General features: G+C 45.5%; 1 protein-coding gene across 5 annotated transcripts in view; it reads right to left on the bottom strand.

The window, feature by feature from the left end:
• CBL (Cbl proto-oncogene) overlaps nucleotides 1-24,901 on the bottom strand; it is a 92,296-nt gene that overhangs the window by 5,834 nt on the left and 61,561 nt on the right. For 4 of the 5 annotated variants that reach the window (XM_045576219.1, XM_036423109.2, XM_045576220.1 and 1 more), the window contains exons 10-12: nucleotides 16,689-16,817; nucleotides 16,135-16,509; nucleotides 13,697-13,791 (exon numbers count right to left, since the gene is read on the bottom strand). In XM_045576219.1, the coding sequence (XP_045432175.1) occupies nucleotides 13,697-13,791; nucleotides 16,135-16,509; nucleotides 16,689-16,817 (599 nt within the window). The remainder of the gene's footprint in view (nucleotides 1-13,696; nucleotides 13,792-16,134; nucleotides 16,510-16,688; nucleotides 16,818-24,901) is intronic. The other variant, XM_045576221.1, reaches the window with a different exon arrangement.

The raw sequence follows: 24,901 nt of genomic DNA, 5'->3' as shown, positions 1-24,901 counted from the left end.
GATAGTGTCGGCCTGCAGACTGAACGGTTCTGAGTTCGATTCAGGTCAAGGGCATGTACCTTGGTTGCAGGCTCCTCCCTGCTCTGGGCCCGGGTTGGGGCACGTGCAGGAGGCAACCAATCGATGCATTTCTCTCTGTCTTTCTCTCTCTCTTCTATTTTCCCTAAAAATCAATGGGAAAATATCCTCGGGTGAGGATTTAAAACAAAACAAAAACCAAACAACAAAAAACCTGTAGTATCCGCAAATACAAATTCAATAGATGGACTTAGGGCAGATTAGACACTGCAAAGTGAAAAAAGAAGTGGAAGATAGCAGGAACTATTCAAAAAAAGAAAACAGAATGAGCATAACACCCACATTAGGAATGGCGAGAAGCCGGCCTTCGTGTAACAGGAGGGCCAGCAGGAGAGGAGAGAGACTGTAGTACTCAGGCTATTTTAAGAAATAGTGGGCTAGAATTTTCTAAGACATTAGCAACATCAAACCATAAAAAGGAGTAAAGCCCACAAACCTCAAGGACATTAAGAAAACTGCTGGGCCCTGACTGGTTTGGCTCAGTGGATAGAGTGTTGGCCTGCGGACTGAAGGCTCCCAGGTTCGATTCCGGTCAAGGGCATGTACCTTGGTTGCAGGCACATCCCCTGTGGTGGTGGTGGTGCGGTGGAGGGGGGGTGCAGGAGGCAGCTGATCTATGTTTCTCTCTCATCAATGTTTCTAACTCTCTATCCCTCTCCCTCTCTGTAAAAAAATCAATAAAATATATATATATATATATATATATATATATATATATATATATTTATATATATTTTAAAAGTACACTCATACATAGCCATAGTGTGTGTATCAAAATAAAATTAACATTGATCTATAAAAAAAAGAAAAAGAAAAAGTAAACTGCTAGGATCCAAGACCAGGTGGCCGAGCCTGCTAGTTCAAAGTGCCACGCGACAGTAACTCCAGAGCAATACTAGACAGTGAAAATACTTGCAAAAATGTCACAGTGAGATAAAGGATATTTTCTGTCAAACAGCAGATGTTTTCCATCAAAGGAAATCTAGCATTCACTGATGGGAGACATAAACTCACCCACCCTACGCCGGTACTCTCTGTCTCTGTCTCTGAAGGAAGGAAAAGATTCCAGATGGGACCTTAGCAGTAAGGGTTGAGGAGACTGGAGAGTAAGTATGTGGGAAATGGCATGTACGCAGAGTGTGAAGAGCCAGCCACTATGAGTCCAGGGTGCATGAAGGAGTGCCCAGGAAAAGTGTTAAAAAGAATAATTAAGGGGGGAAATGTTAATGTACTTTGAAAAAATAGGAACATGAACCAAGAAAATATGGGAAAAAGAGCAAAAACAAATATTCCATTATCATAAGACACAGGCTGCTAGGCTGAACTTAAGGGGAAATGTGTATACTGTTTATAAGACACCCCTTAAGTGTAAAAGACCAGAAAAGCAGAGAGCTGAAGGGTGGTCAAAGACCATGCAAACACCAACTAAAGGAGAACGGATGTAGCTATTCTATCCTATTTTTTCAATTCATTTTTATTGATTTCAGAGAGGAAGGGAGAGAGAGAAATATCAATGATCATAGTGAAGAATCATTCACTACCCAAACAAAAATTATGGAAATTAAAAAATATACTTTTTAAACAGTATTTTAAACAATTGATCTAAGAAGAAATTATAAGAGAAATTAGAAAATATTTAGGGGGAATAAGAAGGAAAGTCACGAACCAAAACTTATGGGACTCAGTGACAACAGAGATAAGGGGTAAATTTATAGCTGTAAATGTTTGTTAAAAACAGGAGTGACCCTAGCTGGTTTAGCTTAATGGATAGAGTGTTGGCCTGTGGATTGAAGGGTCCAGGGTTCGATCCTGGTCAAGGGCGCATGCCCTGTTTCAGGTTCCATCCCTAGTAGGGGGCATGCAAAAGGCAGTTGATCAATGATTTTCTCTCATCATTGATATTTTTTTTTCTCTCTCTCTTTCATATATTAAAAAACAAAGTTTAGAGGATCCAAGATGGCTGCTCTGGTAGACACCTAACCACAGCAGCTCACAACAATTTCAATGGAATACAACTAAAATGTAGAGTGGACATTACCCAGACCTACAGGTAGTCGACTGACTGAAAACTCTACAATAGGAAGGTGGGAGAAAACCAGAAGGAAAATCAGAGGAGCTGAAAAAAAACCCTAAGGTACGGAGACATGCTGCACGCTCGCACGTACGCGCGCGCGCACAGAGGTCGCAGCCGGAGAGGAGGAGAGGGCTGGGTGCTGCCTGGCGTTCCCTAGCAGGAAGGAAATAAAACCCCCAGCCTGGGCTGAACCCCCGAACCGGCAGCACTGAGCCCCATTATGGGCCAGATTCTGGGGACCCAGGCCCGGGCACGGGGAGACGGGGCTGTGAGGCGAAATCCCGGGGACGGCGCGAAAGGCGGGGTCCCCCGGAGTCGCGCGCTTTGTGCGCAGAGGACTGAATGTTGACTCTGATGCTGGATTACCCTAGCCGGAAGAAACAAAGCCTCCGGCGGCGTTGAGCCTCAGACCGGACCGCCCCGAACTCCCGGTCTGGGCCAGTCCCTGGGGACCCAGGCTGGGCAGGGGGAGACGGGGCTGTGAGGTGGAGTCCTGGGAGCACGGCGAAAGGCCGAGCCCCCGGAGTCGCGCACACTGCGCGCAGAGGACAGTCTGTTGACTCTGATCCTGGACTCCCCTAGCGGGAGAGAGAAAGAAAGCTCCAGACTGGAGGATTGCGATGAGGAGCAGGAGCCCCCTCTGGACACCGGCCAGCCGGGCGCCAGCAAGGAGCCGGGCAACGGGGCCCCCGGGGAGGGGGGGTGCCCCTGAGCCGTCGACCGCTGAGCGCAGGCAATGGAGCCAAGGACCGGGGATGCTTCCTGGGCGGTGCCAACCCCGGCAACAGGCTGAAGCAGCTCAGGAGCCCGCGGAGAACAAAGGGGTCCCACAGACCAACCTGCTGAGATTCCAGGACAGGAGGAAGAAACCATAGAAGTTCTCAATGTGAAGAAATCAAGTGAGAGCAAATGATAGTAAAATTACTTAAGAAAGAATGCAAAGAATATCTTGAAAAATCAAAGACTAAGTCAGAATTCAACTCACCAGCCAACATTGCAACATAAATGCGTTGTTTTTTTTAAAAAAAAAGAAAGAAAGAAAGAAAGAAAGAAAGAAAGAAAGAAAGAAAGAAAGAAAAGAAAGAAAGAAAAAGGGACAGAATGTTGGAACAGTGGCGACCAGGCCTAGAGTGGCCAGGCACAAGGCAGTGGCAGCCGGGCCCGAAGCAGCAGTGGCCAGGCCCCAGAGCAGCAGCAGCCAGAACCAGAGCATCAACGGCCAGCACTGGAGCAGCCAGACCTGGGGCAGTGGCAGCCAGGCCTGAGGCAGAAGCGGCCAAGCCCAGGGTGGCCAGTCCAGGAACACCCAGACCCGGAGTGGCCGGGCCCGGAGAAGCTGGGCTCAGAGCAGCCGGGTTGGGAGCAGCCAGGCCCAGAACAGCAGAAGCCAAGCCCAAAGCATCCAGCCCGGGTGCGGCCAGGCTCGGAGCAGCCAGGCCCGGGGCAACCGGGCCCAGAGCAGCCGGGTCTGGTGCGGCCAGGCCCGGAGCAGCGACTGCCAGGCTGGGAGCGGCCAGGCCCAGAGCAGCCGAGTCTGGTGCGGCCAGGCCCGGAGCAGTGGCTGCCAGGCTGGGAGCGGCCAGGCTCGGAGCAGCGGCTGCCAGGCTGGGAGCGGCCAGGCCCGGAGCAGCCGGGTCTGGTGCGGCCAGGCCCGGAGCAGAGGCTGCCAGGCTGGGAGCAGCCAGGCCCGGAGCAGCCGGGACTGGTGCGGCCAGGCCCGGAGCAGCGGCTGACAGGCTGGGAGCAGCCAGGCCCAGAGCGGCCGGGCCTGGAGCAGCTGGGTCGGGTGTGGCCAGGCCTGTAGCAACAACAGTCAAGTCCAGAGCAACTAGGTCGGGAGTGGCAGTGACCAGACCCGGAGCAGCAACTGCCAGGCTGGGAGCGGCCAGGCCCGGAACAGCCGGGTCTGGTGTGGCCAGGCCCGGAGCAGAGGCTGCCAGGCTGGGAGTGGCCAGGCTCCGAGCAGCGGCTGCCAGGCTGGGAGCGGCCAGGCTCGGAGCACCGGCTGCCAGGCTGGGAGCGGCCAGGCCCGGAGCAGCCGGGTCTGGTGCGGCCAGGCCAGGAGCAGCGGCTGTCAGGCTGGGAGCAGCCAGGCCCGGAGCGGCCGGGCCCGGAGCAATTGGGCCCAGAGCAGCCGCGTCGGGTGTGGCCAGGCCTGTTGCAGCAACAGCCAAGTCCAGAGCAACTGGGTTGGGAGTGGCAGTGACCAGACACGGAGCAGCTGGTTGTGTAACGAACCAGAGCAACAGAGGCCAGGCCCGGAGCAGCCTGGCCTGAAACAGCTCGCTCCTCACCTGCCCCTGCCCCACGGCTGCCTCTCAGACATGCCTGGAAACTTTTGCGGGAACTTGAGGGTCTGCTGAATCAAGTGATGAAGGCTTATATCTGGATGTGTTGAGTTAGTATAGTGCTGGGGTGTTGATCTGTGAGTGCCTTGGGTGGGGCCTGGATGAGGCTGGTTGTCCTATTTGGAAATGTCTTTTGTGTAAAGTGTATCATTGGGCATGTGGAGGTATTATTGATATGAGAAAATGCTAAGTAACAGATTTGCTATCTGAAAAGGGATTTACTATCGGGGAAAGGGAGGGAGGAAGAGACTGAACATAAACTGTGCACCAATGGATGAGGATGAGGGGGCAGAGGGTGGGGTGGGAACCTGGTGGAGGGGGGAAGAAATGAGGAACCTTTGTAATAATATGAACAATAAAGATTGATTAAAAAAAAAAAAAGTTTACCTCAAAATGAAGCAAGGACCTAAATGTAAGACCTAAAACTAAATAAACACTATATAATAAAAAGCTAATATGCAAATTGTCCCCTTGGGAATTAGACCCCCCCTGGAGATCGACCGCTTGCTATGACGTGCACTGAGCACCAGGGGGCGGTGTGGAATGAAGGAAGGCCCCGGCTGGCAGCTAGCAGCCAGGGGAAGGAAGGTCCCCATGGGCCCTGATCACTAGCCAAGCCTAGGGATCCTACCCATTCACAAATTTTGTGCACCAGGCCTCTAATTCTAAAATAAAACATTTAGAAGAAAACATAGGACAAAAGCTTCATGACATTGGACTTGGCAGTGATTTCTTGGAAATGACACCAAAGGCACAGGTGATAAAGGGAAAATAGATAAAATGGACTTCATGAAAGTTTTTAACATCAAGACCAAAATGGCAATCCATAGAAGGGGAGAAAATGTTTGCAAATCATATATATGATAAGGAATTAATATCCAGGATAAGAACTTCTAAAATTCAACACAAACAACCTGATTAAGAAAATGGTCAATGGGAAGAACCACGTAGGTAAATGCGGGTACTTGCCCCCTCCCACAACCACATCAAAATAACAATTAAAATACAGAACCAACATCCAGAACCTCCTGAAAGCTGGCTGAATGTTAGTCCTACAACTAGAGAAGAAAAGAAAGCACAGGGAGACTGGTAGGAGGGGCGGAGGCGTAAAATGGGTTGGTGGAACACCTGTGTGCCCTTTTTTACCCCCTTCTTTTTAAAAATATATATATTTGGGTTTTCTCTCTCTTTTTTGATGAATCTGGCTAATGGTTTGTCAATTTTATTTATCTTTTCAAAGAACTAGCTCTTGGTTTCATTGACTTTTTTTTAAGTCTCTCTGTTATTTATTTCTGCTCCAATCTTGATTATTTCCTTCCTTCTACTTATTCTGGGCTTTTCGTTATTTTCTTTCTAGTTCTTTAAGTTGCAGTGTTAAATAGTTTATTGCTGATTTTTCTTGTTCTTTGAGATAGGCCTGTAGTGCTATGAACTTTCCTCTCAGGACTGCTTTTGCTGTGTCCCAGAGATTTTGGGTTGTTGGGTGTTCATTTTTATTGTTTCCAGAAAGTTGTTTTGTTTTTTTTTAACTTTTTATTTCTTGATCTCTTTGGTATCACATTCAATGTTTAATAACAGGCTATTTAGCCTCCATGTATTTAAATGTTTTTGAGTATTTTTACTGTAGTTGATTTCTAATTTCATTCCACTGTGATCTGAGAAGATGCTTGATATGATTTCAATTTTCTTAAACTTGTAGAGACTTGCTTTGTGTCTTAACATGTGGTCTATTTTTGTGAATGATCCATGAGCACTTGAGAAGTATATTCTTCTGCATTGGGGAGAAATGTTCTATAAATGTCAATTAAATCCATCTGATCCAGTGTGGATCAGACTTTTAGAGTCACTGTTTCCTTAAGTTTTTGTCTGGAAGATCTATCCAGTGAAGTCAGCAGGATGTTAGTCTCCTACTATGACTGTATTGTTGATCTCTCTGTTAAAGTCCTCCAGAAGTTTTTTTAAAATATATTTAGGTGCTCCTATATTGGGTGTATATTTGTTTACCAGGGTTATACCCTCTTATTCGATCAATCCCTTTAGTATTATGTAGTGACGTTTGTTGTCTCTTGTGATGGCCTCCATTTTAAAGTCTATTTTATTGAATATTAGTATTGCTATTCCAGCTTTTTTTCCTTTTACATTTAAATGGACAATTTTTTCCCTATCTCTTCACTTTCATCCTATGTGTGTCTTTTGTTGAGGTAGCCAGTATAGTTGGGTCATGTTTTTGTATCCATTCAGCTACCCTACACCTTTTGATTGGAGCATTTAACCCATTTACATTTAGGGTTAATATTGAGAGGTATTTATTTATTGCCATTTTAATTCTGTATGCTGAGTTTTCTCTCTGTTTCTTCTCCTCATTACAGCAATCCCTTTAGCATTTCTTGTAATGCTGGCTTGGAGGTGATATGCTCTTTTAGCTTCTTTTTGTCTGGGAAGCTCTTTATTTCACCATCTATTTTGAATGATAGCCTTACCGGATATAATTTTGGTTTCAAGACACTTGTTCTTTTTTTTAAATATATTTTATTGATTTGTTACAGAGAGGAAGAGAGAGGGATAGAGAGAAACATCGATGAGAGAATTATCGATCAGCTGCCTCTTGCACACCCCCTACTGGGGATACGCCCGCAACCTATGTACATGCCCTTGACCGGAATCGAACCGGGATCTTTCAGTCCCCACTGCTTTTCAGACGCTCTATCCACTGAGCCAAACCGGTTTCGGCAAGACACTTTTCTTTATTACCTTAAGTACTTCATGCCATTCCCTTCTGGCCTGTAGAGTTTCTGATGAGTAATCAGGTGTCAGCCTTATGGAAACTCCTTTGTAGGTACCGTATTCTCCGGCGTATAAGATAACTGGGCGTATAAGACGACCCCCTAATTTTACAGTTAAAACATAGGTTTAGGCCTATATTCGCTGTATAAGACTACCCCCCACTTCCGAGGCAGCACCAGTTCTTTTTTTAATAAACCGCCTCTCTGACTCTGGCCATTTTCGGTTGACTTTTTTTTGTTTCAAAAGTCGTCTTATACGCAGGAAAATACGGTAAGTTTGTTTTACTCTTGCTGCCTTGAAGATTCTCTCTTTGTCTTTAATTTTTGGCATTTTAATTATGATGTGTCTGGGGTGGGCCTGTTTGGGTTCTTGCTTAGGGTTCTCTATGCCTCCTGAAATTATGTGACTTTTTCCTTTACCAGGTTAGGGAAGTTTTCTGTCATTATCTATTCAAATGTGTTCTCTAGCCCTATCTTTTGGTCTATTCTAGCACACCTCCTATGTGAATATTGTTACGTTTCACATTGTCTCACAGCTTTTTTAAATTGTCCTCCTGTCTTTTAATTGTTTTTTTCTTTTTGGTTCTCTGATTGAGTGATTTTTTTCAGCCCTGTCTTCCAATTCACTGATTTGCTCCTTGGCTTCCCCTAATTGGCTATGTATTCCTTCCAATGTGTTCTTTATTTTTGCTTTGTCATATTTTATCTCAGACTATTCTTTTTTCATAGTTACTATATCTTTTTTCATGCTGTTGAGCACCTTCATCTTCACCATCATTACTCTGAATTCCATTTCAAATAAATTTCTTACCTCTGCTTCATTTATCTCTTTTTCTGGAGAATTCTCTAGTTCTTCCATTTGGGGGTTGTTTCTTTGTCTCCTCATTTTGGCTATCTGTTTGGATTTGTGACTATGTATTAGGTAGATCTGCTATGCCTCTCAAGCTCCAGTGCAGGACAGTGTCAAATGCTATTTCTGACTAATTAGATCAGGCAAAGACTCAAAGCCTCCAAAGCCTGCCTGCCTGAGATTGATAGGATTCCAACTTGAATTGCGCCCAGGCAATTGTCCTCAGGTGTGGTGAGAATTTTTTTCAACAGAGTGGAGCAGTGGCTTCTGCCTGGAGGCTAACTGTTATTTTTGGTGTCTGTCTGTCTATCTGTCTCTCTCTCTCTCTCTCTAATATATTTTATTGATTTTTCAGCTGCCTCTTGTACACCCCCTACTTGGGATGTGCCTGCAACCAAGGTACATGCTCTTGACCAGAATTGAACCTGGGACCTTTCAGTCTGCAGACTGATGCTCTATCCACTGAGCCAAACTGGTTTTGGCTATTTTTGGTCTCTTAAGTGACTGAGGATAAGGTGTTTTCCAATAGGGTGAGTCAAATGTCTGTCCTCCTCTGTGTGAGGGATGACTCAGCCCAGGAAACTGGGGGTGTCTGCCTTCTGACCTCTATCTCCCCTGAGTCCCCAGTCCTGGTTTCTGCTCACACAGTTCCAGTCCATTGTGCCCTCCCTCTGCCAGAGCACAAGGTGGGTGGCTCCACAGGGAATTTTGTGCATTGGCCCTTTAAGAGAGTATCTAAATTTTCAGCTGTCACTCCCTGGCAGACAGCACCCCACTGCTTTTCACAGCCAGATGTCATGTGGGTACCCTCCTCAGTTTTGATGCTCTTTGCTGGGGAGCCTACCTTGGGGATTAGATCCCAGAGTTCTCAGTTGCAACCTCCCACAGTTGAGGCATCTCTCCAGAACTTCAGTTGCTGTCTGCCAGCCCTGTTATGCCTCTGCCTCTCCTCCCAGTCTCCATGCAATCTCCAGTTTTGGTCCTCAGGTATCAGGGTTCTCTCCTATGAGTTTTCCATTCATTATTCAGAAAGTTTTTTGTATTTTAGTTGTAATTTCAGTTTGTTCTTGGGTTCACTTACCCTGCCGCTATTTTTAATCCTCTCTGTGTGCCCTTTTTTAAAAAAAAATATCAGGTGGGATATCTCAGCTGCAGAGGCCTCCCATTGGAGCAATGTGGCCCAGCCCGACACCAAACCCCCAGCCCATGGTACCAGAGCTGGGAAGAGAAATTCCCTTAACTATGGGCTGTAAAAACCGGTGGGGATTGTGGCTGAGTAACAAGGAGGCTGCTGGACACTCAGGCAGTTTTGCTTAAAGGGCCAGTACACAAACTTCCTCAGACATGATCCCTCTGAGCTCCAGTGTCAGGTGGACCCAGGGACATATAGGAAGAAACTGGATTGTCTGGCACTGTCACTGGAACTCAGCAGCAGATTTCTCCCAGACGAAGAGTCCTCACAGGGATCACTGTTCCTGTGCTGGAACCTCCCCCATCGTAGAGCTGACTGGCAGCCATATCTGAGTTTCCATCAGCCTGGCTCACACTGTTCACTCAATCTGGTGATTCTCGGAGATCCCGCCCCATCCAAGTTGTTTGCAGCAGCTTTTCCATATGAATTTACTATCCTGACTCAGGCTTCAGACTTCGCTAAAATCCCTCAAATAAGCAGCAGCTGGAGTCAGTGTGCCTCAAACCTATCAATAAAAAGCCCAGACCCAGCACTGGCACCAGCCTGCCTGCTTCACAGCCTGGCCTCGCATAGGCACTTCACAAGCCCAATACAAGTAGCAGCTATCTGCAGATTTCTCTGTAGCTCCTGCCCAGTGGCCTCAGGTAGTGGCTGACTTTACACCTCTTGGGAGACCTCAAGCCAGTGCACTCAGTGGACAGCTTCAGACCATTGCAGATTACACATCCACAAGTGTCACACTCAAGGGAAAGACTCAGTGAGCCCAAAAGCCCCACTGAAGTAAGTCCTACTCCATAGGGGTGTCTCCTGCACAGCAGCTCTCCCACTGTAGTCCCTGCCAATCCTCAGAGCCCAATGGCCTGGAGGTCAATTTCTCCCAGTGACACCAATAGCAACCAAGCTGCAACTACAAGACTGTGCTCACAGCCCACAAAGAGGTGCACTTAGAGCTCCCAGCTCAGAGTAGTGTGGAGACTGAACCACTGGGCCCTACAGAACACCTACTTCACAAAAACACTCTACCAATTCCAGGAGATATAGCAATTCTACCTGATACATAGAAACAAACACAGGAGAGCAGCCAAAATGCAGAAACAAAGAAACATGTCACAAATGAAAGAAATGGGAGCAAGCAGACTACTGGATACAGAGTTCAAAACCATGGTCATAAAGTTACTCAAGAGAGCTTCAGCTGACTCAAAGAGAACTTCAAAGGATTTAGTGAAGCTTTCAAGGATCTTAGTGAGAATGTCAAAGATATGAAAAAGGACCAACTGAATATATTTACTGAAATACAGAATAATTTACAGGGACTCAACAAGAGAAAATTCCGAGAAATAAATCAATTATATGGAATATGAGAAAGCAAAAAACACCCAAGCAGCAAAGAAAAAAGAAAAATAATACAAAAATATGAAGATAGTGTAAAGAAGCTCTGGGACAACTTCAAGTGTACCAAGATTTGCATTATGGGGGTGCCAGAAGGAAAAGAGAGAGAGAGCAGGATATTGAAAAACCTATCTGAAGAAATAATGACAGAAAAGTCTCCTACTGGTGAAAGAAATAGACTTACAAGTTCAGGAAGCACAGAGTCCCACAGGAACTCAAAGAGGCCCACTCCAAGACATATAATAATTAAAATGCCAAGGGTAAAAGACAAAAAGAGAATCTTAAAATCATCAAGAGAAAAACAGTTAGTTACCTACAAGGAATTACCCATATGACCGTTAGCTGATTTCTTAACAGAAACTTTGCAGGGCAGAAGAGAGTGGCAAGAAATATTCAAAGTGATGAATAGCAAGGACCTACAACCAAGATTACTCTACCCAGCAAAGCTATCATTCAGAATTGAAGGTCAGATAAAGAGCTTCACAAACAAGAAAAAGCTAAAAAAGTTCAGAACCACCAAACCAGCATTACATGAATTGTTGAAGGGTATGCTTTAAGAAAAGGGAGAAGAAGAAAAAGATGAAAAGTATTAACAATAAAATGGCAATAAATACATATCTATCAACAATGGAATCTATAAATCAAATAAACGAACAAGGAATCTAATATGCAAAATAAACTGGTGAAGAGAATAGAATCAGAAGTTTGGAAACATGGAGCAAACTGTTGAATCTCACAGAAAAGGAAAGGTGGGAAGAGATTAACCGAAGGTTTTATATGCACACCAGAGGCCCGACACATGAAATTCGTGCAAGGGGTGTGGCTTCACAGCCGTGGCTTTGTCCGAAAGGATGTCTGGAAGTTCGTTTAGCTGTCCAGCCTAATTAGCATATTACATATTTATTATCCATATGCATTACCTTTGGACACTGAAAATAGGGTGTTCATAGGTAATGCACGGTGCGGGGCAGGAACCAGGTGGAGGAGGGTAATACCCTTAACAATAAAGATTTGTTTTAAAATGGTCAATGGCATTCAATAGAAATTTCTTTAAAGAAGATATATTAATGACCAAAGATGCTTACTATGATCACTAATCATCAGGGAAATGCAAAACAAAATTACCAGGGAATACCACCTCACGCCCATTAGGATGGCTGATATAAAAAAATAAAAATAGCCTTAGCTGGTTTGGCTCAGTAGATAGAGCAACGGACTGAAGGGTCCCAGATTTGATTCCGGTTAAGGGCACATGCCTGGGTTGCAGTCTTAATTCCCAATGGGGGACATGCAGGAGGCAGCTGATCAGTGATTCCCTCTCATCATTGATATTTCTGTCTCTCTCTCCCTCTCCCTTCCTCCTGAAATCAATAAAAATATATTTTAAAAATAAATAAGTAGCCGAGACCGGTTTGGCTCAGTGGATAGAACGTTGGTCTGTGGACTGAAAGGTCCCAGGTTCGATTCCAGTCAAGGGCATGTACCTTGGTTGCGGGCACATCCCCAGTATGGGGTGTGCAAGAGGCAGCTGATCGATGTCTCTCGCTCATTGATGTTTCTAACTCTCTGTCTCTCTCTCTTCCTCTCTATAACAAACCAATAAAATATGTATTTTTAAAAATATATATATATTAAAATAAATAAATAAGTAGAAATAAAAGTTTTAAAAAACACCAAAAAACAGAAAATAACAAGTGTTGGTAAAAATTTGGAGAAATTGGAACCTTTGTGCACCAAGGTTTAGGATATAAAATAGTACAGCTGCTGTGAAAAACAGTATGAAGGTGCCTCAAAAAAAAAAAATAAAAAAAATAAAAAAAAAATTACCATATGATCCAGCAATTTGACTTCTGGGTATACACCCAAATAACTGAAAGTAGGGTCTTAGAGAGATAGCTGCTCACCCATATTCACAGCAGCGTCATTTGCAATAGCTAAAACAGGAAGAGCCCCAGTGGCCACTGCCGGAGGAGTGGGTCAGCACACGTCGCACAGACAGCAATAGCACAGCGTTCGGCCTGTGAAAGGGGTGCCCTTCAGCGGGCTACAATGAGAGGAAAGGGAGGACCATCTGCCGAGTGAAACAAGCCTGTCACAAAAGCCAGACTCTGTGTGACTCTGCTTACATGAGGATTTAGAGCAATCAAAGTCACAAAGACAAAAGTATAACGGTGGCTGCAGGGGCTGGCAGAGGGAGAAATGAGGATTTATGGAAATAGGTATAGAGTTAAACAAAATAAAAAGAATTATGAAGATGGTGATGATCATTGCACAATGTGAAATTTTAATTAATAAAACTAAACTGTATACTGGTAAATAGGTCAGATAAAAAATTTAATGTCATGTATTTTACCACAAAAAAAAAACACAAAAAAAACAGGTACCTAAGAATTAAGAATTAAAATAAAAAAAATAAGAATTCAAAAATTTTTTTTTTAGCCAAAACTGGTTTGGCTCAATGGATAGAGCGTCGGCTTGGGGACTGAAAGGTCCCGGGTTCGATTCCGGTGAAGGGCATGTACCTTGGTTGTGAGCACATCCCCAGTAGGGGGTGTGCAAGAGGCAGCTGATCGATGATTCTCTCTCATCGATGTTTCTAACTCTCTATCTCTCCCCCTTCCTCTCTGTACAAAATCAATAAAATATATTTATAAAAAAAAATGACAAAACTAAATTCATGCCTCCGATGAAACTCAAGAATAAGCTCTAAATATATAAAAATCTAAATGTAAAAAAAAAAAAAAAATTTTTAAATCAACAAAATCCAAAATTGTTTCTTTGAAAAGCTGTAGTGAAATTGATGGCCCTCCCCCCGGGACTGATCTCTGTACATCTGCCAGAGAAGACCGGCAGAGACAGTCCGAACGGAAGCAGCGTTTTCACGTGTAGATGCAGACCCGCTTGCTTTCCTCCGAGCTCACTTTCCGTAGGTAAACCCTTCAGGAAAGCTTCCCGGTGTGAAACGCAGCGCTGTAGACTCACCTGGCAGCCAGGGAATAAATGGCATTGGCCGATGCGGAAGGTTTGATTTTGGGGTGCTCACTCTCTGGACCTGCTAATGGGCTGCTATTCATATTCTGGAAAGAAAAGTTTTGAAAAAGGACCTTCTTAATACAGCTAAGCATCTCCTCCCATTACCCTACTGACAATAACACGAACAGTAACAGACACAGACCTCACTCCAGGCCGCTCGCAGGTTATTACATCTAACAAAAGCATAGCTGTTCCAGGCTCGGAAAAGCTCAAATGTAGGGAGATAAGGGAGACAGAGATAAAAAACAAGCCAAGGACGTGTGTATTTTCTTTTAAAAAATATTTTTTTAAAAATACTTCTATTGATTTCAGAGAGGAAGGGAGAGGGAGAGAGAGAAACATCAATGATGCGATAGAATCATTGATGGGCTGCCTCCTGCACACTCAGCACCAGGGACAGAGCCTGAAACCCAGGCATGTGCCCTTGACTCAGGAGCCTTCAGTCTGCAGGCCGAGGCTCTATCCACTGAGCCAAACCAGTTAGGGCTGTATTTTTTCTTAATTCTAGAAATATTTGTGAAAATTGTCTACACAAATACCATTTCCAGCTTTAAAAACCTACTTTTCTATATTGTTGCCACCACAAGGTCCACCCTAATCTCTTCCTGAAACGCCACTTAAACCTGCCCCCACCCCGGCCGCCATTCCTGGCCCCAGCATTCTTCAGCTCCCTCCCCTGCCATTTCCCCTTAGACTTCTGACCACCTGCTGGTCAATTCCTGCCTCAATAGCTCGTCTCAAATTCAACATGTTTCTAGCCAGGTTCAAAACCTCAAGAGCGCGCACACATGCGTATGAGTGTGCGTGCATGTGTGTGTGTGTGTGTGTGTGTGTGTGTGTGAGCAGTGTGTGCAATGCACATGTGCGTGCACACAGGAGTGTGTGCATGTGCATATGTTTGTGAATATGTATGTGTGAGAGTGTGTGTGTACGTGTGTATGTGTGTGTGTGTGTGTGTGTGTGAGTGTAGATGAGTGTGTGTGTGTGTGTGTGTGTGTGTATATGGTTTCTTGTCCTGTCCTCACCCACTGACTGCTTTCAAACTCACTGGGTCTTTGTTTCTCACCCTCTCAAGGCTCTGCCTGCTCTGGCTGCCCACCTTCTCACAGCCAGCCATCTCCTTCTCGCTCACTCAGCACCCAGCCCGAGTCCCACCCTGGCATCCTTACCCCCTCAGCTCTGCTGCTCCCCCCACCCTGGGATTCTTTCCCCAGAAGTGCCTGGCTCCCTCCCCGCTCCAGGTCTTTCTGTCCCAATGCCCCACTGCAGCACTCCTCCCTGTCCACCCTGCATGTTCACTGCTTCTCTTTTCTTTTGTCTTCCCCCACTAGAATACAGACTTTGTAAGGGCAAGAGTTTATGATAAGTGCATACTGAACCAACAAAAGAAGGAATATAACAACCCATTCTACCTACAATTATTAGTCATCTCTTTATAATTAAAAGATGTTTTATTTATTTTAGAGAGGAGGGAAGGGAGAGGGAGAGGGAGAGAGGAGGAGATTGTGTGTGTGTGTGTGTGTGCGTGTGTGTGTGTGTGAGAGAGAGAGAGAGTGAGCCATTGATCTGCTGCCTCCCATTCATGCCCCGGGGGGAGGGGGAGAGAGAGAGAGAGAGACAGAGAGACAGAGAGAGACAGAGAGACAGAGACAGAGAGAGACAGAGAGAGAGAGAGTGCGCGCGCCGTTGATCTGCCGCCTCCCATGCGTGCCGGCCAGGCATCCAGCCGGGGGTGGGACAGCGCTCCACGGAGCGAGCCGCAGGCCAGGGCGGCGGGATCTCTTTAGACTGGCATTTGGGTCCTGTCACTCCGCTCAGTTAAAACTTCCAAACGGCCCCCTTTCCTACCAAGTACATCCAAGTCCTTGTGGGAGGGGCATCCAAGCCCTCTAACCTGGCACTACCGCCCTTTCTAGCCAACGCCCACACTTGGAAGCGCGGACCTCCTCAGAGCCGGGCTCGCTTCGGAGTCCTTCACACTCGGAAGTCACTCTCCCCGGATTGCCTGGCCGTCTGCTCTATCTGGAAAGAATTTCTCCTCTAAACCTGTGTTTTTATTCAGACTGCTTTTTATTTCTTCAGGGTAGGGACTACATTTTCTTTGAATTCTATCATAAACACATACCCTTAAATGCCACCCACAAGTAATTTTTAAAATTAATCCTCACCAAAGGATATTTTTTTCCATTTTTAGAAGAAGAGAGGAAAGGAGAGAAAGGGGAGAGAAAAAGAGAGAGAGGGAAGGAGGAAGGGCGGGAGGAAGAGGGCTGGGGATCCAACTTGCCTCCCAATCATGTGACCTTGACCAGAAACCGAACCCTTGACCCTTCGGGGCAGGGACTGGTGCTCTACCATCGCCACAGGCCAGGCCACAGACATTCACTCACCGCGGCGGCGCCCGGACTGAAGGCGCTCCCGGGCCGAGGCCCCTCTGCTCTGGGCTCCGTTTGGGAGGGCAGCGAAAAGGGCAGGGAGTGCCGGTTGGTCAGTTCCCGTCCTGTCCAGGGCTCCCCAAGGCTTGGGGTGACGACGGGCACTCTGGGGATTGGCCGAGGCAGCCAGGACTCCCCCAGGCGGCTGGCGGGGACCGGAGGCGGTTTGTCCCTGGAGGAAGCGTCCCCCGGAGTACAGGGCAAGGGGCGTCTCTGCGGCCGGGCCTCGGCTCCCCCGGAGTGAGGCCGATCGGGAGGGGGCGGCGGGGGAAGGTCTCTGAGGGGGGGCGCCGGCAGCGGCTTGTCCTTGTGCAGGGCGCCAGCCACAGCCTGTGGAGCAGGAGGGAAGCACGTCAGGGGAGCCCTGGCTGCACCGCCAGAGCAGGATGGAGTAGAGCACGGGGAGTAGAGCAGGGGGAGTAGAGCAGGGGGAGTAGAGCAGCGGAGAGTAGAGCAGCGGAGAGTAGAGCAGGGGGACAGGAGCAGCGGGGACAGGAGCAGGGCGTTACCTTGGGCGCCGCTCCCAGGCCCGGCCCTGCGGGGGCGCTGGCGCGCTGCTGCAGCAGGTCCAGTCGCGGTGGCACGGGCGGCAGGGGTGCCTGCGGAGCCAAGGAGAAAGGAGAGGGGGGCCGCTCCACCTGCGGGGGAAACCTCACGGTCACTCGGGTGGGGCGAGCGGCACCTCCCACCCTCTCAGAGCCGCGAACCGCAGCCGGAGGAACAGGCACTATGGCCGCACCACGGGCAGACCTGGCGCCCAGCAGGCCAGGCTCCACCCGGAGCCCGCAGAGCAGCAGCGGGCCAGTGCGCACAGGACGACTTTTATTTTGTTACAATTTCCCACCTCTTTACTTTCAGATAAATAATAATATTACAAACAGAAACCCATATGAAGAGAAAAGATTTAAGAAATCACCTGGAAAGTAACGTTTTAGGGGCAGTACCAAGGAGATCAAAGATGGTTGTAGTGGTAGAAAAAGACTTCCTCAGAGGAAAACGCTCCATAAAGTCACTCACAGGCATGAGTCCTTCTGAAGGACTTAACTCAGTATTAAAGGGATCAGTACCTCTGTCAACCGGTCTAAGCAAGGAGGAGCCAGATTAGAAGAAACCATACGTGTGCGACTTTTCCATTTCCCTGCCCAACTGCGCGGCACCTGCCCCTCCATGGCTCAGGGCTCAGCACGGCAGGCACGAGGCCAGACGGACACCCCACGCCTGGTCCCTGCGGCCTGCTGGGCGCTAAGCATTGCTCCCTGCCTGCACCCCGCCCTCAGAGAACGGGCCGTCAGTGCAACCTGAGAAGCTAAACGCTGAGTTAAGAAAGCAAAATCATTAGTCAAGTTAACCCGCCTACATCGTTGATTTCTAGTCACTGTGTCCTGTTAATGTCCCAGAAAATGACCTCAAATCTATAGCAGCCTTTCCTTGTGCCTATCAGCCTGGCCTGGTGTATTAAACCGCCGGCTCATGGTTCTCCTGGCTTCTAGTTTTTTTCTCTCAGCAAATCCTTCCGCTCACCATTACCGTCCTTAAATACTCACCAACCCAGAAACCATCCGTCCACAACTCATTCTCCCCCCCTCTGTATTCCTCGCTTTGTCCAATTTGTTTCTCCGTTTGAAGGGCCCTCTCTGCCTATGTTTTTGTATGTTTTTATTGACTTCAGTGAAGGAGAGGGAGAGAGAGAGAAACATCAATGATGAGAGAGAAACATCAATGATGAGAGAGAATCATCAGTCAGCTGCCTCTTGCACACTCCTACTGGGGGTCTAACCTGAAATCGAGCATGTGGCCTGACCAGGAATCACACCGTATGTCCTCTTTGGAAAAGTCTGTTCAGGTCCTGTGCCATTTTAACTGTATAGTTTGTCTTCCTTTTGCTAAGTTGTGTGAGTCTTTATACAAATTAGTCCCTGAGTCGCGTCATTGGCAAATATTTCTACCCACCCTAACCCTAACCCTGCACCCCTAACCCTAACCTGACCCTAACCCTAACCCACTGCGAGGTTCTTTTGCCGCAGCTTTGAAGTTTGATACAGTCCCATTTGTTTATTTTTTTCTGTTTCTCTTGCCCAAGGAGAGGTATCAATAAAAATTCTGCTACATGAAATGTCTGACAATTTACTGCCTATTTTCTTGTAGATGTTTTATCTTTTGTTCATTCAGAGTTTATTCTCGTGCATGGTGTAGGTTGGTGGCCTGGCTTCATTTTTTTGCACGTACCTGTCCAATTTTCCCAGCACCACCTACTGCAGAGGCCGCCTTTGTCAAATATGAACTGAACATACGACACGGGATGGTTTCTGGGCGCGCTGTTCTGTTCCATTGGTCTACATGCTGTTCTTGTGGCAGTCCCAGGCTGCTTTGATTACTATGGCCTTGTAATATAGTTTGATACCCAGTATTGTGATCCCTCCAACTTTGTTCTTTCTCTAAATTGCTAAGGCTATTTGGAGTCCTTTTTAATTCCATACATTCAGCTGGCCCACCTCATTGGGCTAGACCCAGACCCGACCCCACACCCATCAAGCCCCACCAGGTGAGGGGCACAGCCTCAGGTCCCTGGGCCCAGCACCAGGACAGGGTGCGTGGCCTGAGGTCGTCCGGCCTGGCCAGGGAAAGGGGCACACCTTGTGGTCCTCATAAAGCCCTATTGCAGGGGACATTTTCTCAGGTCCCCATCAAGCCCTGCCAGGTGGGGGGTATGCCCTGAGGTCCCCCATGAAGCTCTGCTGGGCGGGGGGCGCAACCTGAGGTCCCCCGTCAACCCCCAGAGGCGGTGTGCACAGTCTCAGGTCCCCTGCCCCGGCCTGCGCCACACGGCCTCCGGGCCCTGCTGATTGCTTATTAAGGCTCCTTATGGGAATTCAGCCTCTGCTGTGGGCACAGCCATCTTGCTACAATATGACGGTCAATTTGCATATTCCTCATTATTAGATAGGATTTATTTATTTATAATGCTCACCCAAGGATATTTTTTCCACTGATTTTTAGAGAGAGTAGAAGGGAGAGGGAAAGACAGAGAGAAACACCACTGTGAGAGAGACACACTGATTGGTTGCTTCCTGCATGCCCCGACCAGGGCCTGGAGCCTGCAACCAAGGTATGTGCCCTTGACTGGAATTGAACCCAGGACCCAGTCTATCCACTGAGCCAAACCAGCTAGAGCGTCTTCCTCTATTTCTATCTTCAATTTCCCAAAGTTTTCTGAGTATAGGTCTTTTACCTCGGTTAAGTTTATTTCCAAGTCTTTTTTTTTAAAATATATTTTATTGATTTTTTACAGAGAGGAAGGGAGAGAGATAGAGAGTTAGAAACACCGATGAGAGAGAGTCATGGATCAGCTGCTTCTTGCACACCCCCTACTGGGGAAATGCCCGCAACTAAGGTACATGCCCTTGACCGGAATCGAACCCGGGACCCTTCAGTCCCCAAGCTGACACTCTATCCATTGAGCCAAACCAGTCTCAGCTCCAAGTCTTTTTTTTAAATCCTGAGATGGTAAATGAGATTGTTCTTTTAGTTTCTCTTTCTGAGAGTTCATTATTGTTGTACAAAAATGCCATTGATTTCTGGATGTTAATTTTGTTTCCTACAACTCTGCCAAATTCATTAAATATATTAGTTGTTTGGCAGTCTTTCGGATTTTCTATGCACAATCCATATATATAAAAGCCAAGCAACTGGAATGACCGGTTGCTATGACACACACTGTAGTAGCCAACCAGCCCAATTTGGCCCCAACAACCTGTGGCTCCTCCCCCTGGCCAGCTCTGCCCCCAATCAGCGCCCCCCCAAAAAAAAATCCCAATTGGGGGCAGGGCAGGGTGGCCATCCTCCCCAGGCCCCTTCTCCCAAACCGGCCCCATCGGCCTCCATCGAGGCAGCCTGGCCAGACTCCACCCATGCACAAATTTGTGCACCAGGCCTCTAGTACAATATAATCTGCCAATAATGTCAGTTTTACTTCCTCCTTCCTAATTTGGGTGCCTTTTTACTTTTTTTCTTCCTCTTTGACTTCCAGTACTATGCTAAATAAGAGTGGTGAAAACAGACATGCTGTCTTGTTCCTGTTCTTATGGGAAATGGTTTTATTTTTTGTCCATTGAGTATGATGTTAGCAGTAGGTTTGTTATATGTGGCCTTTATTATGTTGAGGTATGATCCCTCTATTCCCACTCTGCTGAGTTTTTATCAAAAATGGGCACTGGACTTTGTTGAATGCCTTTTCTGCATCTATTGATATGACCATGTGATTTTTATCTTTTATCTTGCTTGTGAAGAATTACATTTATTGATTTGCTGATATTGTACCAGCCTTGCATTCCCAGAATAAATCCCACATTGTCATGGTACATGATCATTTCAATGTATTGCTGGATCCAATTTGCTAAAATTTTGTTGAGGATTTTAGCATCTATGTTCATCAGGGATATTGGCCTGTAATTCTCTTTCTTTGTAGTGTCTTTATCTGGCCTTGGAATTAGATAATGCTGACCTCATAAAATAAGCTTAGAAGTGTTACTTCCTCTTCAATTTTTTTGTAATAGTTTGGGGAGGATAGGTGTTAGTTCTTAATTGAATGCTTGGTAATATTGATACTTGCCTTTTGTTTTCTGGAAGTTCTTTTTGTTTTTTTTTTTGTTTTTTTTTAATCACTGCTTCAATTTCATTAGTTGTTAACAGCCCATTCGGGTTTCCTGATTCCCCCTGATTGAGTTTTGGAAGATTGTGTTTCTAGGTACTTGTCCATTTTGCCCAGGTTGTAGTTTGTTGGCATATAGATGTTCACAGTATTTTCTCATAATTCTCTTGTATTTTTATGGTGTCAGCTGTTACTTCACCCCTTTCATTACTCATTTTATTTATTTGGACCCTCTCTTTCTTGTTGAGTCTGGCTAAAGGTTCATCAATCTTGTTACTCTTTCCCAGGAACCAGCTCTTGGTTTCCTTGATCTTTTGTATTTATTTTTTAGTCTGGATGTCTTTTATATCCTCTCTGATCTTTATTATTTCCTTATTTCATCTTCCTCTAGGCTTTTCTTGTTGTTCTAGTTCTAATTCTTTTAGTTGCAGGGGATCATTTATTTGAGTTTATTGTTTCTTGAGGTATACCTGTTATGCTATTGATATAAACTTCCTTCACAGGACTACTTTCATTGTGACCTATAGATGTTGGGTTTGTTTTAATTTGTTTCCAGGAATTTTATATTTCTTCTTTGATCTTATTGTTAGTCCATTCATTAATAACATATTTAGCTAGCAGCCATGTGTCTGAATGTTTTTTTTTGTGTTTGCTTTACTGTAGTTGATTTCTAATTTCATACTGTTATGATCCAAGAAGATGCTTGTATGATTTCTACCTCCCTGAACTTATAAATGCTTGTTTTGAGTCCTAACATGTCTACCTTTGAGAATGTTCCATGTGCACTTAAGAAGAATGTTCTGCAGTTTTAGGATATAATGTTCAGTAAATGTCAATTACATCCATCTAATCTAGTGTGTGCTTTAAGGTCACTGTTTCCTTGTTGATTTTTGTCTGGAAGACCTATTCATCGATGTCAGTGGGTGTTAAAGCCCCCACTATAAGTACACTGCTGATCACTGTCTCTCCTTTCAGGTCCTCCTGTGTTGTTGCTTTTTAAATCTTCACCTAAGAATATGTTTTTTTGTGTGTGTGTTTTTTTAAGTGTATTTTTATTAATTTCAGAAAGGAAGGGAGATAGAAAGATCAATGATGAGTGAGAATCATTGACCAGACACCTCCTGAATGCCCCCTACCACGGATTAAGCCTGCAATCTGGGCATGTATCCTGTCTGGGACTTGACTGTGACCTCCTGGGTCATAAATCAATGTTCAACCACTAGGATCCATTGATTATTTTTAGAGAATGGAAGGGAGGGAGAAGAAATATCAAACAGAGGGAAACACATCAATTAGTTGCTCACAACCCAACAGGAGCCAGAAATCAAACCTGCAACTCAGGTATGTGCCCTTGGCTGGGAATCGATCCCTCAACCCTGCAGTCCACAGGCCAACACTCTAACCACTGAGCAACTGGCCAGGACTTCTGGGAGTTTTTTAATATAGTTAGATTCTCCTGTATTGGGTGCATATATGTTTACCTGGGTTATATCCTCTTATTGGAACAATCCCTTTAGTATTATATAGTGACCATCTCTCTCTCTTCTTACGGCCTTTGTTTTCATATATATTTTGTTAGATATGAGTAATATTACCCCCCATTTTTTCCCCCATCCCTTTACTTTCAGTCTGTGTGAGTCTTCTGTTCTAAGGTGGGTCTCTTGTAGATAGCATACACAGTATATGGGCCATGTTTTCTTATCCATTCAGCTACCCTATCTTTTGGAGCATTTAATTCATTTACACTTAAAATTATTAGTGATAGGTACTTATTTATTGCCATCCTTATTCTTTATGTCTATGTTCCTCTTTTTCTCTCTATTTCTTCTCTTTTTACTATAGTCCCTTTAGCATTTCTTTCAGTGCTGGCAGGTAATAAGCTCCTTTACCCTTTTTTGTTGGGAAGCTCTTTATTTCATCTTCAATTCTGAATGATAGCTTTGCTGGATACAGTAGTCTTGAATCCCTTGCTTTTCATTACTTTGAATATTTCATGCCAGTCCCTTATGGCCTGTAGAGTTTCTGTTGAGAAATCATCAGACAGCCTTATGGGAGCTCCCTTGTAGGCAACTGTCTCTCTCTTGCTGCCCTTGAGATTTTCTATTTGTCTTTAACATGTTATTTTAATTATAATGTGTCTTAGTGTGAGTGTCTTTGTGTTCATCTTCATTGGGACTCCCTGTGCTTCCTGGATTTGTGTGCCTTTTTCCTTCACCGGTTATGAACGTTTTCCATCATTTTCTATTATTATTCTTACGAGGGGCCTGATGCACGAAGCTTGTGCACTGGGGGAGGCTAGCCTCCGCCAGCCTGCCCCCTCTAACAGACCGAGAGCCCTCAGGAGATGTCCTATTGACAGCTTATGCCACAATCTGGCCTCTCTCTGCAAGAGGTGACCAGGCTGATCAGGGGAAGGTGCCAGCCCCATCACCCCACTGCTGTAGCCACTGCAGCCACCGCAGTCACCAACGTGTTTCATTAACAAGGATACTAGTCCCTTCACCATGAAAAAAATGACAAGTTTCTTTAGGCATTTTCAAGATTTATCTTTCATAGGATATGACATTTCTTTATTTCTTTTTTATCCTTACCGGAGGATATGTTTCCATTGATTTTTAGAGTGTGGAAGAGAGAGGGATAGACAGAGAGAAACATCAATGTGAGAGGGACACTTCGATTTGTTGTCTCCTGCATGAGCCCTGACCTGGACCCTGGCCAGGGAGGAGCCTGCAATCTAGGTACATGCCATTGATCAAATTGAACCCAGATCCTGCAGTCGGCAAGCTGAGGCTCTATCCACTAAGCTAAACTGGCTAGGGCAGGATATGACATTTCTTAGCCCCTCTAGCAGCGGACCTTCATTTTTTCCTCTAGCAGTGTGGTGGAAAAACCCTAGATTACCTTCTTGGATTCTTATAATCCAAGTTATCAAGTGGTGGCATACAGGGAGCTTAGCCAATGTGCGGTCAGAAAAGGTGTTTACACTCAAACCGGTTTGGCTCAGTAGATAGAGCACTGGCCTGCAGATTGAAGGGTCCCAGGTTTGATTCCTGTTAAGTGCATATCCCCAGTGGGAAATGTGCAGAAGGCAGCTGATGAATGTTTCTCTCTCACTGATGTTTCAGACTGTCTATCCCTCTCCCCTCTTCTCCATTAAATAAATAAATAAATAAATAAATATATATATATATATATATATAAAAGAAAAAGTTGCTTGGCCCCGGCGCATGCGCAAGCAGCTGCAGGCCTGGAACATCCACTTGGAGCCTGGGTCAATTTACATGTTTCTTTTTTATTATATAGGATTGTTGTGGTGGTTATTAATCCTCACCCAAGCATACTTTTCTTTTGATTTTAGATAGATTAGAAGAGAGGGAGGGAAGGAGGGATGGAGATAGAAATAGTGAGAGAGGGATGATGAGAGAAACATCTAATGGTTATCTTCCTCAGATGCCCTGATCAGAAACTAGGAGAGAACCTCCAACTCTGATAATTGCTCTTGATCAGGATTTGAACCCATGACCCTTCGGTGTGTGGGCCAATGTTCTAATCATTGAGCACACTGGCCAGGGGTCTGTCATTATTTCTTCAATTTCTCCATCTCTTGTTCATATTCTTCTTCTGGTACCACTATGATGCAGATGTTGTTCCATTTCACAGTGTTGTAAAGTTCCCTTAAATTCTCCTCAAGCTTTTTAAGTGTTTTTCTTTTTGCTGCTCTAATTGCTTTTTCCTATCTTCTCTTCCAAATCACTGCTTCTACCTCTGCTTCAAGCCTGCTTTTAATTCCTTTCAGTATCATATGTGTATGACAGATTTAGTGTTCATTTCTTACTTGTTCTTATTCATGGTTTCTATGTTCTTTTCATGCGGATGTAGTTCCCACTAATTTCCTTGCAGTTCCCATTCAATTCCTTGTAGTCCTGTTAAGATCCTTGAGTACTGTTATAACCATTACTCTGAACTCTGATAAATTGCTTACCTCCATCTCAGTTCAGTCTTTTTCTGGAGAGTTCTCCTTTTCTTTCATTTCAGGTTTTTTTCTTTATCTCCCCATTTTAGTTGTCGCTTTGC

This window comes from Pipistrellus kuhlii, unplaced genomic scaffold (genome assembly GCF_014108245.1).
Source record: "Pipistrellus kuhlii isolate mPipKuh1 unplaced genomic scaffold, mPipKuh1.p scaffold_m20_p_77, whole genome shotgun sequence".
In the NCBI taxonomy this organism is placed as follows: domain Eukaryota; kingdom Metazoa; phylum Chordata; class Mammalia; order Chiroptera; family Vespertilionidae; genus Pipistrellus; species Pipistrellus kuhlii.
This window is presented reverse-complemented; position numbering and strand designations above follow the sequence as displayed.